The 18,277-nt window shown below is 40.9% G+C and overlaps 1 protein-coding gene across 2 annotated transcripts in view; it reads left to right on the top strand.

The window, feature by feature from the left end:
* The window catches only part of MED14 (mediator complex subunit 14), a 160,653-nt gene that overhangs the window by 18,109 nt on the left and 124,267 nt on the right, over positions 1–18,277 (top strand). For both annotated transcript variants that reach the window (XM_032219528.1, XM_032219529.1), the window contains exons 4-10: positions 6,479–6,652; positions 7,427–7,556; positions 8,327–8,455; positions 8,758–8,865; positions 10,296–10,428; positions 17,182–17,332; positions 17,856–17,967. In XM_032219528.1, coding sequence (XP_032075419.1) covers positions 6,479–6,652; positions 7,427–7,556; positions 8,327–8,455; positions 8,758–8,865; positions 10,296–10,428; positions 17,182–17,332; positions 17,856–17,967 — 937 coding nt within the window. The remainder of the gene's footprint in view (positions 1–6,478; positions 6,653–7,426; positions 7,557–8,326; positions 8,456–8,757; positions 8,866–10,295; positions 10,429–17,181; positions 17,333–17,855; positions 17,968–18,277) is intronic.

Genomic DNA, 18,277 nt, shown 5'->3' on the forward strand with positions numbered 1-18,277 from the left:
TAATTCTTCCTTTTGTTTAGTATTCATATTTATGGCTAATATTTTAGTTTTTCCTAAATTTATTTTAAAGCCAGAGACTTGGCCATATTGATTAATCGTATTCATTAAAACCGTACTGGATTCCTGCGGTTGTTCCAATATTATGACCAAATCATCCGCAAAGGCGCGGACCCTATATTCTTGCTGTCTAATCTTGATCCCTTTTAAACCATCCAAGCCCCGTATTTTATTCAACAATACTTCCAAAGTTATAATGAACAATAGTGGGGACAAAGGACAGCCCTGTCTTGTACCTTTTTCAATTTGAAAAGAGTCTGTTAAGCTTCCATTGACTATGATTTGGGCTGTTTGCTGTTGGTATATTGCATCAATTGACCGTAAAAAACTATCTCCTATCTGCATTTTTTGCAATATCTTCAACAGGAATTGCCAATTAACTCGATCAAAGGCCTTCTCAGCATCCAAAAATATGAATGCGGCAGGGATTTGATGATTCTTTCCCAAATATTCTAAAGCATTAATGATTAATCTAACATTGCTCTTCATCTGTCTCCCCTGTATAAAACCTGTTTGGTCGGTATGTATCAATTGTTGAATGACCACCATTAACCTATTTGCTAATATTTTAGTAAAAATTTTATAATCTACATTAAGTAATGAAATAGGTCTATAATTTTTTGGCTGAGTAATATCTTGATCTTCTTTGGGTATCAACAATATAAACGCTGTCTTCCATGATGGGGGCACTTTACCTTCCGATTGAATTTTATTAAATAATTCTCTAAGAGGTTCTACCATTTCTAACTGTAAGTTTTTATAATAAACCGCTGTTAGGCCATCTGTACCTGGTGCTTTCCCTAACTTTAGTTGTTTAATTGCCTGCAGGATTTCCCCAGAGGTTATTGGTTGGTTCAACTTTTGCCTGTATTCTTCTCTAACTAAGGGGATTTTCTCTTTATCTAAGTATTTATCTATGTCTAAACCCCTAATTTTGTCCCCTTTGTACAGTTCTGTATAAAATTCCCGAAATGCCTTTTGGATCTCCTCCTGTTGAAACACCTCCTTCCCTCTATAACACAATTTAGATACATTTCGAGTTTTTCTTTTTTTCCTAATCTGATAAGCCAACCACCTACCGGGCTTATTTGCGTTGCAGAAAGTATTGTGTTTTGCATATAATAAACTGGTGGCTACCTGGTCAGAGATCAGCATATCAAATTGGGATTTTAATATAGAGATTGCTTCCTTAGCCTTTATATTGCCTGGATTCAGCATTAATTCCAACTCTTTCCCTTTAATTTCCTCTTCCAATTCTTTTCGTTTTCCCCTTGTTTGTGTCTATGTATTTTGTTTATATTCATCAGTACTCCTCTCATATACGCTTTGCTTGCATCCCATACATATTCCATAGATGTACACTTATTCATGCTGAGAGCAAATTATTCAGATAACAATTTTTTACAATCATTAATGTACTTTTCATATCTAAATAAATTTTCATTCAACCTCCAAGACCTTCTTGCCTGCACTACCCTTCCCAGTTCCATCCAAACTGGTTATGATCCGAAAGAACTCTCGTCGCAATCTTTGTCTTCTTCACCCTAGAAAGTAAATCATTAGTAATTAGTATAAAATCAATCCTTGATAAAGATTGATGTCTGTCGGAAAAAAAGGTGAAGTCATATTCCTCTGCATTCCTTTCGCGCCAAACATCTCGCAATTCGAAATCATCCATCATGTCAAAAAAAGATTTGGGTAACTTAGCTCGGATTTTAGTGTTCGGGCGAGATGCCTTCTTATCTCTTTTAGTATCAATCACCCCATTCCAGTCACCCAGTAGTATACAAGACTTAAAGTCCCACTGTACTAATTTAGCATGGAGATTTCTATAAAATCCATCTTGCTGTTGATTAGGAGCATAAATTCCCAAAAGTAATGTCTTTTTCCCTTCTAAGATTAGGTCTAGTGCGATATATCTTCCAAAGGGATCTGCTTCAATTAGCTCGGCTTTAATGTCTTTTCTTAAGTATACAACTATGCCATTTTTCTTTTCCATAGCAGAGGTCACAAAATGTTGACCAAGTTTGGAATTAAACAAGTATTTTTGATCAGTTGATTTGATATGAGTTTCTTGAAAACAAATTATATCATTCTTAAACTGTTTGAGATAATGAAATATTTTCTTTCTCTTCTGTGGAGAGTTCAGTCCGTTCACATTCCATGTCAAAATCTTAGTTGTCATTTTTGGTTGCCTGAAGTTTTTTTAGAGCCTCCCGCATGGCCTGTCTAACCTTTGGTCTGGCTCCCCCCACGACTTCTGAACTTGTTGCTGTGATTCCTTGATCAATGGCCGATGGTTGTTGAGATTGTTGCGTTGTAGCTTGTTTTTCCATTTGTCTGGTAGTCGTACGGTTAGGTCTTTGTTCCTTGACCCCTTGCCCTTCCGGGAGGGGAAGATGGTACGTTTTGTCTGGTAGTTGTGTGGTTTGCTGTTTATCTTGTCCTTCTCGTGGTCTCTCTCCATATCCAGATGATTCAGGGTGTCCCACCTTCAGGATCTTATGATAGAAATCTCGAGCTTTCCATACAGAGTTGAGACGATATCTTTGCTTGTCAAATGTAACTATGATACCAAATGGGACGTCCCATCTATACTGTATCTGACACTTTCTGAGCTCTTCCACCAAAAAAGCATAATCTCTCCTGGCTCTTAGCATTTGAGGTGGTATTTCTTTCAAGACAATCAAATCCTGTCCGCCAATTTGAAGCCTGGTATTATAGGACTCTTGTAGTATCATGTTTCTGAACTCTCTTGTAACAAAGTATATTACCACATCTCGAGGGAGTTGCTTCTGTTTTGCCGCCCAAGAATTAACGCGATAAATTTTGTCGATCTGCCAATCAAAATTGGATCCCGGTCTTCCCACCAGACAGTCAAAAGCCTCTGAAAACATCTGCTTTAAATTCTCCTGTTTCTCTTCACGCAGCCCCCTAACTCTTAATGCAAGCTCCATCTGTTTATACTGTATCATAATAATTTGTTTTTCAGCATTTTCAACTTTTTGTTCCACCACTTCAGTTTTAGATGTCGTTAGTTTTAGCTTCATTAAGAACCTCTAAGTTCTCTTCCATTCCGGAAACATATTCTGTCAGTACATTTACAATTCCCATCATATCATCATTCATTTTGGTGATCTTAATATCAAACTTATCATATAAGACTTTTATCTCATTCCTTATTTCATCTCTGAATTCTCTGAAAGTTTCTAAATTCTGTTCTCTAGATTCTCTAAACATTTCCAAAAAGAATTCTTTTGTTGGTACTTCTCCACTAGGGGGCATAGAGGGTGGGGGCTGCAACTTTGTGCCAGGTATGGGGGACGTAGCTCTTGGAGGTAATTTCGCTGGATTTAATTTTGATGCCATTATGTCTTTGCTTTAAGCACTTAATCAAATTTTGCTGGCCTGCTGTGCAACTTACAAAAGAAAAAGGAAAGGAAAAGTTCCTCCCTTTTTGCAGAGAGTTTACGGAAGGTTTCAAAAGACTGGCATTACACCAAAACAGTTCAGCAAAAAAAAAAAAAAAAAAAACACCTCTGTTTGGAATGTCTCTATCTTTTAGAGGTTGATAAGAAAAGAATCTTCAGAGAAGTAGAGCTGATTAATTCATGAGAGGCTATTCCTTTGATTCCTTGCCAAGGAACTAGGGATATACCATTATTGCAAATGCGAAAGCTGCAGAATCGCCATTTTGAAAACAGTTGCACAAAGGAAGCCTTTATAACACCGAAGCTAGGATTTTTCTTAGGAATAACAAATAAAGTTCTCAGGTACGGGCTCTGCTTGTATTAGTTTCAGATAAAATAGTTTCAAAAATTGTCCTAAGAGGGGTTTCTTTGCCTTGTGCTGTAAAAACAGCTGAGATTTTTGGCCGGAGGTATGACTCAGCTTTGGTTAACTCCCCCCTTCTGTTCGCAACAAAAAAGAAGGCTGCAAACTTCAAAGAAAGTTCTTACCGGCTGGGTCTCTCTCTGCTATCTTCTTGTCTGAAGAAAGAGATATCTACGGGTGTTTAAGTAGATAACGAGCCAGAAATCTGGGGGCAGCTCAATTAAGCCGCCGCCAACGGCAAAGTCAATTCTTGTTTTATTGATTGCATGTAATATTCTAATTTTCTGAGATGGTGGATTTGGGGTTTTCATGAGCTGTACGCCATAATCATCACAATTATGACAAGTCACGGCTTGAACTATCTTGCTTTGCATGTAGTGAGTCTTATCTCATATATTAGTTTTACACTTTTTAAGTTACATTACTGAAATGAACTTTTGCACGATATTCTAATTTTTCGAGTTTCACCTATATAGAAGTGCAGATGACAGACTCAATCATTCCTTTGTAGAACTGAATCAGCAGCTCCTAGGGCAGTTTGAGCTTTCTGAGTTGGCGCAGAAAGAACATTCTTTGTTGTGCTTTTTTTGATGACATATTTGATGTTGGGTGTCTGTTGTGGCCCAGCAGGATCCGGTTGAGCTGCTGATGGGCTCGGATAGCGTGGAACCATATGAATCTGCCCTGGACAATGTGGAGGACACTGGGCAGGGTTCAGACTCAGAGCAGAGACCAGAGAGGCTGGTTGGCCACCAGGAGGCGCCTGAGGCATGGATCAGTGGGGAGGATCAAAGGCAGTTTGTCCCTGATGCTTGATTGAGAAAGGCTGAGAAACGGCAGCAGCAACTCCGAAGGCAGGCTCACAGAAGATGATTAAGCACAGGTGGTTGTTGATTGGCCCCTCCCAAGAGAGATTATAGGTGAAGCATTAGGAGGGGACATTTGCAGGAAACAACCTTTCGAATTAGTAGTTAAGAAAATCTATCTGTATATTCTAGTCGTGTCTGTTCATTTGGACTAGCTGCATTGCTTCGTTTGAACTATCTGGGTTGCTGCAGAGCTACTCTATTGAACGTGAGTTACCTGGGCCCCCAGCCAAAGGATTCGTTATCTCAGTAATTGAACAATGGCAAACGGCCAAGCTTGTGTTCTGGTTTATTCACAGGCTGGGGTGTGTGTGTGGATCAGAACAGATATTCATTTTAAGTCTTGACATATAATAGAACCTAGAAACTTGAAGGTCTCCACTGTTGCTACTGTGTTGTCTAGTATTATGAGTGGTGGTAGTGTACCCCCTACACTAGGGGTAGTGCCCCCCGCTTCTCCTAAAACCATTTCTACCCTGTTTCCCCAAAAATAAGACCTCCCCGGATAATAAGCCCAATCAGGCTTTTAAGCACATGCGCTAAAATAAGCCCTCCCCGAAATATAGCAACACAGCAGCAGCCATGAGGTGATCATGCTCGCCGCCTCCTATACATCAAAAATAATAAGACCTTCCCAAAAATAAGGCCAAGTGCTTATTTCGGGGGTCAAAAGAAAATAAGACCCTGTCTTATTTTCGGGGAAACACAGTACAATTTTAACTGAGTTCAGTTCAAGACTGTTCTGGCTGCACCACAAGGCTAGTTATTCAACCTCCTGTCTATATGCAGATTCGTTGTTGTCTTGGATGAGACCAATCACAGTTTTGTATCATCTGTAAACTTCAGTACTTTAACAGAGTCATTGGTATCTAGAGAGAAGAGAAGTGGAGAGAGCACACACCCCGGGTGGGGGGGCTGTGCTAATTGTTCAGGTATCTGATGTGATTTTGCCTAGCTTCACCTGCTGCTTCCTCTCTGTTAGGAAGCTTATGATCCATTTACAAGTGCAGTCAGGTACAACAGAAGAAATTTTGGGCTCAATTGTGGTCATAAGTCAAGGACTACTGTACTCTAATAAAGATATCACAATAACATCGGTTCATCTAGGTTTTTGTTTTTGATTTCGACTTCATCTCTCACTCACTAGACACACTTTTTTTTTCTTTCCACGCTTGGTCAAACTCATATATTCCCTGGTTTGGCTGTCTGTTTTGATAGAAGCCAGGGTTTTCTCAGTATGGGGTTCCCTACTCATGTCAGTTTAAGCTTGTCACCTGTCACAATTCTGTGCCATTGCTTCCTTGATTTCTTAGACAAGTAAACCCATACATGAGTAATAGTAGTAGTGCTGCTTGGACAAGCTATACTGCCAGATAACTATACAGATATTTATTTAATAGGTTGCTATTTCTCCTTCTTTTTCCATAGTTCTTCAATAATTAATTCCCAAATTGTCTCGCAAATGTATGATCCTGTGCATCCAACTACTGCACTTTCTTAATATGAGTTGTGTATTTACTTAAGAAATATAATGTATAAGATTAAAATTAATTGTAATGTATTGTCGTATAATGATGCCAATATTTCTTTCACCATAAATCTTGGCTTTTGGAATAGATGACTTCTAAGTAGTTGTGATTTATAGGAACTTTAGAGATAAGTTAACAATAAATAATTATTTATTTATCTCCCCCCCCCCTCTCTCTCGTCTATATATATAGATGATATCAAGCTTTTTAGATCAACAAGCTATTCTGTTTGTGGACACTGCTGATCGGTTAGCCTCATTAGCCCGAGATGCTTTAGTTCATGCCCGTCTGCCAAACTTTGCTATCCCATATGCTATCGATGTGCTGACAACTGGGTCATATCCACGATTGCCAACATGTATACGGGTAAATTACTCTGCAATTTTAAATGGCTTTAAATGCCCTTCCCACATTATTGTAAGTGTAGTTTTCTTCATAGCTTTGTGTCATTTTTGAATGTGGCCTTTTTGAAATAGTTTTAATTATTAGAATGTACACAAATTGAAAAATATATGCCAAATATTTCTCATTGATCGTAAGACACCTTGCTAATATAACATTAATATTGTTATTAGGCCAAATTAAAAATAAGGTAGTTTTTAATTTTTTAAAACTATTTTAATGTTGTAAGATGGCCAGACATACTGTAAATAAGTTGGGCAACCATATAAATTGTTTAACATATAAATAAAATAGTAGTTTATAAATTTCTCCAAAACTTTGTATTAGGTTAGATTTAACAATATGCTCTGGTTATTGTGGATGAATAGTTTAAAGTAGTTTCATTTTTAATTATGAAAGCATTTGAATAATATTATTGCTTTGAGCGTATTAGTATTCTATTAAATAATCATTCTATCATTATTTAGTTGTCAATTATGTGGACTGTGATTAGTTAATTTCTAATTAAACGATTCAGTTTTATGATATGATTTACTTTGTATCAGTTTAGTTGGGTTTACAGTTCTGTAATCTCTTAGGCTCAGTATATCCTAATTTCTGTATTTACTGGTTCTAATAACAGTTCACTAAATTTCTCTTGTTCATTTCAAAATTGCATGAAATTGCTTGAAGTTTTATTCTATTTCCTACTGAAATGTAGAGTAAGTTAAATTGGTATGATTCACTTATCCACAACAGGATAAAATAATTCCTCCAGATCCAATAACAAAAATTGAGAAACAAACAACGTTGCATCAGTTAAATCAGATTCTCCGCCACCGACTAGTAACCACAGATCTTCCACCACAGCTGGCTAATCTTACAGTAGGTAAGAACTGAAATTACTTATTTATGACTACACAGGACTTAATCTCTGAAACATCCAAAGAATCCGGAGAATGAAGCATGACTAAAGGATATGGGAACCTTTATTGATATCTGTCTTCAAAATTTTGTCAAAAAATAAATTGTTTCTTTCTTACTTAAGTTCCTAAATTGATTGATTGCCAGCTGATGAGCTTTATGAAAATAAAAAAATAGACAAATTGGATATAATAAATAATGGTTGAGGATGAATGGCCTTTGTGGCCTTGTAAAAGTAGCAATATATGCATCTAGCAGATTCTATTTACTGGCTCTGCAGGCTTTTGGATCCAAAGTTGGTCTAATTTGACCAAGTAGTTGATGTGAATATGTGTCTTCAGTAGTGACTATAATCTTAGAGAACAACATTATTCCACTCTAATTATTAGGACCTGTGTTTTGGTTAGCTTTCCTTTTAATTTCAAAACAAGTTGGGATTAAAGGGAAGTGATATCTACAGTGGTAAGGAAATTACAAGGGAACAAATTAGATAGAAGTTAAGTAAAGAAAGAAGACTAGAAAATAAGATTTATTTAGGTATTATGAAAGAATTACATTGTCCTCAGGCTATAGTATGATGTCGGCAATCATCTATACCTCTTCCCCAATTTTTCTTTTTAGCAACCTTTTTGTTGGCCCTTCTCAATTTAGAGAAAACTATTCTTGGGTCTTTTTAACCTTTTTTTTTGCTTTGTATCTTGTTTTGTTATTTATTTTATTGAATTCTGTTTTTAGCTAATGGTCGTGTAAAATTTCGTGTGGAGGGTGAATTTGAGGCTACCTTAACTGTGATGGGAGATGATCCTGATGTCCCATGGCGCCTTCTCAAACTGGAAATTCTAGTTGAGGATAAAGAAACTGGAGGTAATGCCAACATACATTATCTGATTGAAAGTTTATTTCTGAACATTTGTCCTCAAGAGATACACTTCATTAATCTTTCAATCAAAATAAATTTTGATGATTCCACAATAATCTCAAATACTTCTGTCTCTGAAAGTTCATTCTTGGTTTTCTTGAAACATGTGCTATATTGGTAACCACTTTTCAAACACTAATGAAATTGTTTTATGTTCCTGTAAAACATAGCACTTGAGCCAACACTTTAAGTAGTATAACGTCATCTTTTAAGAATATTTAGCCTTTTTATTTTATTTTAATGATAGATGGCCGTGCCTTGGTTCATAGTATGCAGATCAATTTCATCCATCAATTGGTCCAGTCCCGCCTGTTTGCTGATGAGAAACCTCTGCAGGACATGTACAACTGCCTACGTATCCTTTCAAGAGACTTGTTCCCAATTGATATGGATCCTGGAATACTTTTAATGGAAAAATACATTTTAAACTCACAATTTAACATTATAACAAAGAAAAAAGGTGTCCATTAAAACAAAATATCCTTTCAGCCCAAAAGGGATTTTAAATATTTTTATTTTATCATTCATAAAATGGGAATGCAAATATATATATGTATGTATGTATGTATGTGCGTGCGTGTATATGTATATGTATACATATGTGTGTGTGTGTTTTATTTGGGCTGATAAATAAATAAAGGGAGACTAGTATAGATCTATTTCAAGCTATTTAGCTCTCATCAGCTAGCCATACCCTTACTGGGATTCGAACCTAAGGATATAGCTAGCTGATGAGAGCTAAATAGCTTGAAATAGATCTATACTAGTCTCCCTTTATTTATTTATCAGCACAAATAAAACACAAATATAACAAAGGCAACAGTAAAAATATTGGGTTTCTGTCGTGATGGACTCTTGTGACGAGCCAATTGACAGAGAATGGAAGCAGTTAGCTTCCTCCCATAATTGGGGCATACCAGGGGTTGTGACTTTAAATAAATAAAAAAATAAAAAAATGTGTGTGTGTGTGTGTATTTGTGCTGATAAATAAATAAAGGGAGACTAGTATAGATCTATTTCAAGCTATTTAGCTCTCATCAGCTAGCCATACCATTACTGGGAAGCTGATGAGAGCTAAATAGCTTGAAATAGATCTATACTAGTCTCCGTTTATTTATTTATCAGCGCAAATACACAAATGTAACAAAGGCAACAGTAAAAATATTGGGTTTCTGTCTGGATGGTCTCTTGTGACGAGCCGAAGGACAGAGAATGGAAGTAGTGATCTTCCTCCCATATTTGGGCATACCGGGGGTTGTAACACACACACACACACACACACACACACTCTCTCTCTCTCTCTCTCTCTCTCTCTCTCTCTCTCTCTCTCTCTCTCTCCATACATACATACATACATACATACATACATACATACATACACCAGGAGTGCTTAATATATAGGCAGATTTTACCAATTACCTCTGAGTCCACTATATCAAGATCTGTAAAATGGAAAGATTTGTCTACTATATTGTATTGAAAAACTGTTGGTTAAGAACAGGTAGTAAAATTAAATGCAAAAAAGAGCAATCCAGGTATTTTAATCTATGTACAGCGTCTTTATATGAAAGTTAAGGACATGCCATAACATTCTTCTTAATAACAACTTTCTATTTTGTTGATCAAGAATAGTATTGTGATTTAGAAGGGATAGCAAATTTTAGCTACTACATAAAACTGAATTTCTTATCAAATTTGTAACAATGCATTTTATTTATGCATTTTAACTTTGATGTTGTTCTTTCTAAAGAAGCTCAAAATATTTACTTAACCAGACCATTGTAGATTCCTTCTGCCTATCCCTGCAGTTGGAAGTTTTACATTCACAGACTCTAATGCTGATCCGAGAACGTTGGGGTGACCTTGTACAAGTGGAACGCTACCATACAGGCAAATGCCTGTCCCTCTCTGTCTGGAAGTAAATAAAATCACTATTATTTGTAGATATTCTTACAATCAATACAAACACAATTCTCCAGCTAATGGCTCAGGATGGTCCAGAAGTGGGTTGTTCAATCCTTATTTGCCCAAGAGACTGAGTCAGAATTGAAGCCATGCATCCAGTTCCCCCCTGCTTTCTTCCAATTCCGACTCAGTCTTGCCCAAGAAGAGATGTATTTTTTGTTTGCTCATGAGTTGGTTTTTGCTTTGTTGTTTTTGTTAGTTTTGTTCCTTTTCTTTGAATTTCCTTGTATTTTTGGTGGTGTTTGCTTTGGCTGGGTGGCTAACTTGGATCACAAGTTATGTTTTCCACCTTTTGAGTTGCATTGTATTGCGAAGGGGCCAGGGGCCTGTTGGTGGCCTCCCGGACATCGGAGGAGTGCCGCTGGCTGCCAGGGTGCTCGTAGCAGCTTTGTTGGTTCCGCTGTCGTACTGCGGGATTGGTGGCATGAGGCAGGCCCCTGCGATTGCCGCTGGCTATCAGAGGCAGAGGCAGGCAGGTGGTGGTGCTACAGGTGCGGGGACACATCAGGAAGAGCAGCATGCAAATTCGGAGAGTTGGAGGCTGGGGAAGCGGCGCTGCACGGCTTTGCCGGGTGTTATCGGGGCCGTCTGCTAGCCGGGCCGATCATTGGCTGAGAACTACCTTCCACGTGAGTATGGGGCCCTGGGGGCGGCCATTTTGGAAGGGTTCTTTGAACGGTGGCCATATTGGTAAGGTCCTCGTGGCAGCGGACATGTGTGTGGTGAGGTGGCCATTTTGTTGGTTGCCACGAGGCGGTGGCCATTTTGGGTGGCCCTCTGGTGAGTCATGAGGGCGGTGCCATTTTGTTTCTTCATTCCTTGCCCACGAGGCTCATTGTTACTGCCGGCTCCTGCGTGTGCAATCGCAAGTTCAGTGGGCAGCTACAGGGCCTTGATTCTTAAAGTGATTTGGCCTCAGTGAGTGCACGTTGGTGGGGAGTGCTGCGATGGCTGATTCCCCCCGGTGAAGGCACTTTTGAGGTGGTGTCTGCTCTCACAAAGAGCTCCAGGAAAAGGAAAGCTTCCCCAACTGATCCTCCTATGTTAGTGAAGCAAGCTGCCACCAAGCTGGCAGGTAAAAGGGATGGCGGACCAGAGAAGCCCAGGCATGGGGGTGGAGAGAAGGCCTCCTTGCACCTCTTGAGGTCCCCTCCTTCCTTCAGGGTGACACTGCTCTCCCCCTCCCCTTCTTCCCCCAGGCTCTCTGAGTCTCCGAGAGCAAGTTCTATTTCATCCCCTCTTTCGGAGGTGGAGGACGGAGAGTGTCATCCTTTTGCATGCTTAGAGCCTGTTTCAAGACCAGTACAGAGACCGAAAGTGGTACCCAGATCTGGCCCCAGCCATGCTGTTGGTGAATTTGATGATTTGCCTGATAACATACCATCTCTTATTCATCAAGCCATAGTACATGGCATAGTACTTTCAGTGGCGTCCCTCAGACCAGGCGGATGTGGAGCTGATGGAGGCCAGGGGCAGGCCCGTCCAGGAACCGGTCGCTCGCTTGGCCATGGCACAGAGAGATGCGTCCCCTTCCTAGAGGAGCAAGGTTTTGCTCCAGGAGGATCAGGAGCAGAAGAAGACAGAGCTCTCCGATGACGAAGATTTGGCACCCGATATCCCCGCGTTTACGGGTTTGATTCCTCCTAGTTTGTTTCGTTCCTTGCTATTCAAGGCCAGGAGTACTGCAGCCATTGAGATGGCGGCTGAGAAACAGGAGGAGAGGGAGGCTGTGGTCGAGGCTTCAACATCAAAAAAGCCCCCGAGGAAACGGGGTTTCTTTGTGGAGCCTGCGGCAAGGAAGGAAGAGATTCCTGTGCCGAAGCTTTTTCTGGATGGAATTCAGAAACAATGGGCCAAGCCAGGTACTTTTCCCACCCCAGGTGGGAATGATAGCCGTTTCTATAATATGGAGGCTGATTTCTCCCAAGCACTGCAGGTCCCAGCGGTGGATACTCCTGTGGCTGCCTGGGCATCTCCAGCACCCATGGTAGCGAGAGATGTGGAGGACAACTTGAAGGCGGAAGATAAGAGGACTGAACTGGCATTGCGTAAGGCCTTCCTGGCGGCAACGTGGGCGATTAAGTCTACCTCTTCTGCATCCTTTTTCAACCATGCCACTTTGAAGTGGCTTGAACAGATGCAGGAGCATGTACCTGCACACATTCATTTCATTTCATTTCATTTCATTTATTGAATTTATAGGCCGCCCAATCCCGGAGGACTCCGGGCAGCTTACAGAAATGAAAAATATTTTTAAAAAAGGATTAAAACAATAAGATACAACAAAATTAAGAAGAAGCACAACATGCACCCAATCAAAGGGGGGCTGGACCTCAATCAAGAGGTCAACAGCCCCAGGCCTGCCGGAAAAGCCAGGTTTTAATAGCTTTACGGAAGGCCATGAGAGTGGGTCCGGATCTCTGGGGGTAGCTCATTCCATAGGGCCGGAGCAGCAACAGAGAAGGCCCTACTCCGAAGCGTCGCCAGCTGGCATTGTCCAGCTGAAGGCACCTAGAGAAGGCCCATCCTGTGCGATCTTATTGGTCTTAGGGAGGTATGCAGCAGAAGACGGTCTCGTAGGTATCTGGGTCCTAGGCCATGAAGGGCTTTAAAGGTGATAACCAGCACCTTGAATCGCGCTCGGAGACCAATGGGAAGCCAGTGCAGCTGCGGAGGATAGGATTAATATGGGTGTACCTTGCTACACCCAATATCGCTCGCGTGGCTGCATTCTGGACTAATTGTAGTCTCCGAACACTTTTCAGGGGCAGCCCCAAGTAGAGCACATTACAGTAATACAGTCTTGAGGTGACGAGTGCGTGAGTGACTTTTTGAAGTGCCTCGCAGTGCAAATAGGGCCGCAACTGGTGCACCAGGCGAACCTGGGCAAATGCCCCCCTGGTCACAGCCAACAGATGATGTTCCAAATTCAGCTGCGGATCCAGGAGGACCCCCAAGTTGCGGACCCTCTCTGAGGGGAGCAAATTTTCTCCTCCCAGGCTTAAGGACGGACTAGCTGGACTGTCCTTAGGGGCCAACATCCACAGCCATTTGGTCTTGTCAGGATTGAGTGCAAGTTTGTTCGCTCCCATCCAGACCCTAACAGCTTCCAGGCACTGGCACATCACTTCCACTGCTACGCTGAGTTGGCACGGGGCGGACAGATACAACTGAGTGTCGTCCGCGTACTGGTGGTATTTAATCCCGTGCTGGCGAATGATCTCACCCAGTGGCTTCATGTAGATATTAAATAGGAGGGGGGACAAGACCAACCCCTGCGGCACCCCGTAATTGAGGGGCCTAGGAGTCGACCTCTGTTTTCCGACCAACACCGACTGTCGGAGAGGTAAGAGGAAAACCACTGTAAAACAGTGCCTCCCACTCCCACCTCTTCCAGCAGTCGCAGAAGGATACTATGGTTGATGGTATCGAAGGTCGCTGAGAAGTCAAGAAGCACAAGGATAGAGGAATGCCCTCTATCCCTGGCCCGCCAGAGATCATCGGTCAGTGCGACCAAAGCGGTTTCGGTGCAGTAACCAGGCCTGAAACCAGACTGAAAAGGGTCTAGATAATCTGCTTCATCCAAGGTCCGTCAGAGTTGGAGGGCCACCACCTTCTCAACAACCTTCCCTAAAAAAGGGAGGTTGGAGACTGGGCGATAGTTTTTAAAAATAGCTGTGTCCAGAGAAGGCTTCTTGAGGAGGGGTCTCACCACCGCCTCCTTCAGAGGTTGTGGAAAAGATCCCTCCTGCAAGGAGACGTTCGTAATTCTCTGGAGCCAGCCTCGTGTTACCTCCCTGCTGGTCGAAACCAGCCAGGAGGGGCATGGATCCAGTAAACAGGTGGAGGCACTCATCGCTCCCATGGCCTTGTCCACTTCATCAGGAGTGACAAGCTGGAATTCATTCCAGAAAGTCTGAACAAGACCCTCCCTCGGCATCTCCGCTGGTTCTGTCCAAATGGAGTCCAGGTCTGTCCGAATCTGAGCGATTTTGTCCAACAGAAACTGAGCAAACTCCTCAGCTCGTCCCTGTAAGGCATCCCCCGTTTCCCTCCCTTTCAGGAGGGAACGGGTTATCCTAAATAGGGCAGCTGGGCGAGATTCTGCGGACACAATGAGAGCGGAAAAAATGTGCACATTTTGCCGCCTGTATCGCCACTAAATAAGTCCTAATAAAGGCTCTTAGTGAGATTGCTGTAGGACATCATCAAGGTCATCGCTGCGACCTAGTTTTTGGCTGATACGACCTTGAACGCTGCTAGGTTTGCCTCCAGGGCTTTTTCCTCCTCTGTTTCAGCTAGAAAGATGATGTGGCTCCAGAATTGGCAGGTGGACACTAAGGTGAAGTGGAAGCTAGCAGCAGGCCCGTATACGGGGAAGAATCTGTTTGGTGAAGTTCTGGATCCGATTCTTACTGAAGATAAGAATAAATATAAGGTTTTGCCTGCCACGATTAAGGAACAGGAACATCAGTTTACACCTTACACACATAGGGCAACCTATAGGGGTTCTGATACTGATTATTACTATCAGCCTAGGGGGTTTCAGCCGCGTCAGGACAGGGGGCAGGATAGGTCTTCATACAGGGATAGGTCACGATTTCAGCCCCAGAATAAGCTGCCCTTTCGGGGAGGGGTGGACGTCCTTTCCGCTGGAATAATTGAATGGGCCTCGGTGGCTCCATTGGTGGCCGGTTGGCATTGTTTGCCAACTGGTGGGAGAGTATTACATCGGATCTCTGGGTCCTAAATATTGTCAGATTTGGGCTGTGGCTGGAATTCATAAATAAATAAATAAATTTCTTTCCATGCCCCCCGAATTTCTTTCAAACGTTCACATCCTCCAAGTGTGAGGCTAAGAAAGAGCTTATGCATCAAGCAATTGATCACCTGGTGGAGATCCAGGCTGTTGAGTTGGTTCCACCGGAAGACAGGGGCAGGGGGTTCTATTCAAACCTCCTTGTGGTTCCAAAGTCTTCAGGGGAATGGAGAGCGATTCTAGGCCTTAAAAGGTTGAACCACTACCTAGTGTATAAATGGTTTAAGATGGCATTCCTTTGTTTCATTCTGGAAGGTGTCAGGGAAGGCGAATTTTTGGCCTCCATTGGTTTGACAGAGGCCTATCTGCATATCCTAATTTTTCCCCAACACAGGAAGTTTCTTAGATTTTCCTGCGCTGGTACTCACTACCAATACAGGGCTCTTCCCCTTGGGCTGGCCTCAGCCCCCAGGACCTTTATGAAGGTCCTGGCGGCTCTAGCAGCTCATCTCAGGACTGTCCCTATCCGGCTACAATGCTACCTAGATGATATCCTCCTCCAGGTGGAGTTGCCGGAGCAGTCCCTTCAGGATCTTGGCCTGACGGTGGAGACACTGCAGAGGTATGGGTTCTCTGTAACTTCCAGAAGAACCACCTGAGGCCTTCTACCAGGTTATAGCAGGGTGGTCATAGACACTGCCACTGGTGCTGGATGATCAGGAGATCCTGGGCCGTCACCTGGTGGTGAAAAGGTTTATTGGGGTGGCTAACCTTCGGCCCCTGGTGGTTCACAGGTTCCCATCCTGGGATCTCTCCATGGTCCTCTTGGATCTCGTAGATCCCCCTTTTGAACTGCGGGGGACCGTCTCCTTGGAGTTCCTTACTTTGAAAGTGGCCTTTCTGGTCGCCATCATGTCTACAAGGAGGATTTCCGAGCTGGGTGCTCTGTTGGTGAGGGAGGACCTCTGTACCTTCCGTCCTAACACGGTCGTGCTGAGACATAATCCTACCTTCATTCCGAAGGTTAATTCTGATTTCCATAGAGCTCAGCAAATAGTCCTTCCGGACTTTTGTCCCAATCCCACTCATAGTAGGGAGAAGTCATGGCACAAGTTAGACATGCGGATGGCTCTCCGTATTTACATCAAGTGGACAGCAGCAGCCCCTATTCAGTTAGGTCTGTGTTCCTTGGGGCTGGTATGCTGCAGGGCAGGGTCTGCTCTTTTGTTTCCCTAGTTGGAGCTGCCCTTCATCAGAATTGGAAGCAAGCATGGGGGAGCTGGAGGTGTGGCTTCAACTCTGACTCAGTTTCTTGGGCAAATAAAGATTGAACAACCCACTTCTGGACCATCCTGCGCCACACTGAGAAGAGCATTCAGGTAGGACCAACGTTCCTTCTACTTATAATTATTTTTTCTTAAGCAATTTATATTTTTCCATGTAACAATATTATATTGTTGGAAACTTATATATTGAAAACCCAGGCACTCTTGAATTTGGATAATTTAATGTATAATATGTAATTTAGGATTTCAAAGGAAGTACACTGTTTCTTAAATAAGTTATATACAATTGAATTCTGGAATGAGGACAAATAGTTAACAAAATGAGAGCAAATATCATGACCTGAAAATAATATAATATATTGTTATATTAATGGGGGTATTTTAGAATCACAACTTTCAGTACAGCTGCAAGGATAGTTACAGTCATCAAGTTCTGTTTCATAGGCAAGATTTCATAGTACAGTATTATTGCTTTTGGAAACACTTTTTAGGTCACAAACCTAAATAGTAATAAACCGCAATACATAGAAATATATCAGTGATGGCGAACTTTATACAGAAAGCAGTTACATTCTTGTTTAATATAGTAATAATATGTTACCAATTTATCTGAATGTTCTACAAAAATAGATTTTTATTTAACATAGTATTTCTTTATTAGCCAACAAATTGTTGGGAGAAAAACCGGAACAGCATCTCTTCATAAAGTTACTATTAAGATTGATGAGAATGACGTATCAAAGCCTTTGCAAATTTTTCATGAACCTCCCCTTCCAGCATGTGATTCCAAACTAATTGAGAGAGCTATGAAGGTAAGCCTCAGCAGCTTAAGTTTTCTCGATTTAAAAAGACTCTTTTTTAACCCATATGTTTATTGTTAAAATATTGGAATATAAAGAAAAGTAAATATTGAAATACAAAAAAGATATTACAACCCCCATCCTTTTTAAAGGATTTTAAATGGTGGCAGCTTAGAAATGTAAAATTATTTTGCAAAATGGTTTGCCAGGGCTGGAAAGATTTATATATTGTAAAATTTATTGTTAGCATGAAATATAAAAATTTACATAAAATAAAATATATAAAAAGAGTTCTGACATGGACAGATACTCTTGTTCCATTTATCTGCATTGTAGCAGTAATTCTTATATTGAAAAAAACTTGCTTCATTTAAACTAAGATTTTAGAAGATATTTACAGTGGACCTGCTATTTAATTTAGATGAAACTAAATCATAATACCAATGCTTGAACAGCTGCACAATGTCCCTTTAAAACTGCAAATTCTTCAGAAAGTTTTGTTTTTTAATAACCGATTTCACTTTGATTTTTGTAGATAGACCATTTATCAGTAGAGAAGCTTCTAATAGACAGTGTCCATGCAAGAGCACATCAGAAACTCCAGGAATTGAAGGCCATTCTTAAGAGCTACAACACCAGTGACAATTGTATGTGGCAGTATCTCTATAATCCTTTCTTATCTTACTTCAAGATAAAAGACTTCATTCTGAACTAAATGAAATTACTGTGCCAATTTGCCTCTGCCTGTGTGGTAATATAGTAATTGCAATAATAATTTTAATTATTTAATTATTTAAATTAAAATAATTAAAACATTAATTCTACCAAATTGAAAGTTTTGTTGGCGCTCGTTGCCTTGAATATGACATAAAGAAGTAATTAAATATTTTTTAAATTGGGATTTTGATATTTTAACAAAATGTATTTTTTGTGAGGAAAGTGAAATGATATGAATAT

The sequence above is a fragment of the Thamnophis elegans genome, chromosome 6 (assembly GCF_009769535.1).
Source record: "Thamnophis elegans isolate rThaEle1 chromosome 6, rThaEle1.pri, whole genome shotgun sequence".
Taxonomy (NCBI): domain Eukaryota; kingdom Metazoa; phylum Chordata; class Lepidosauria; order Squamata; family Colubridae; genus Thamnophis; species Thamnophis elegans.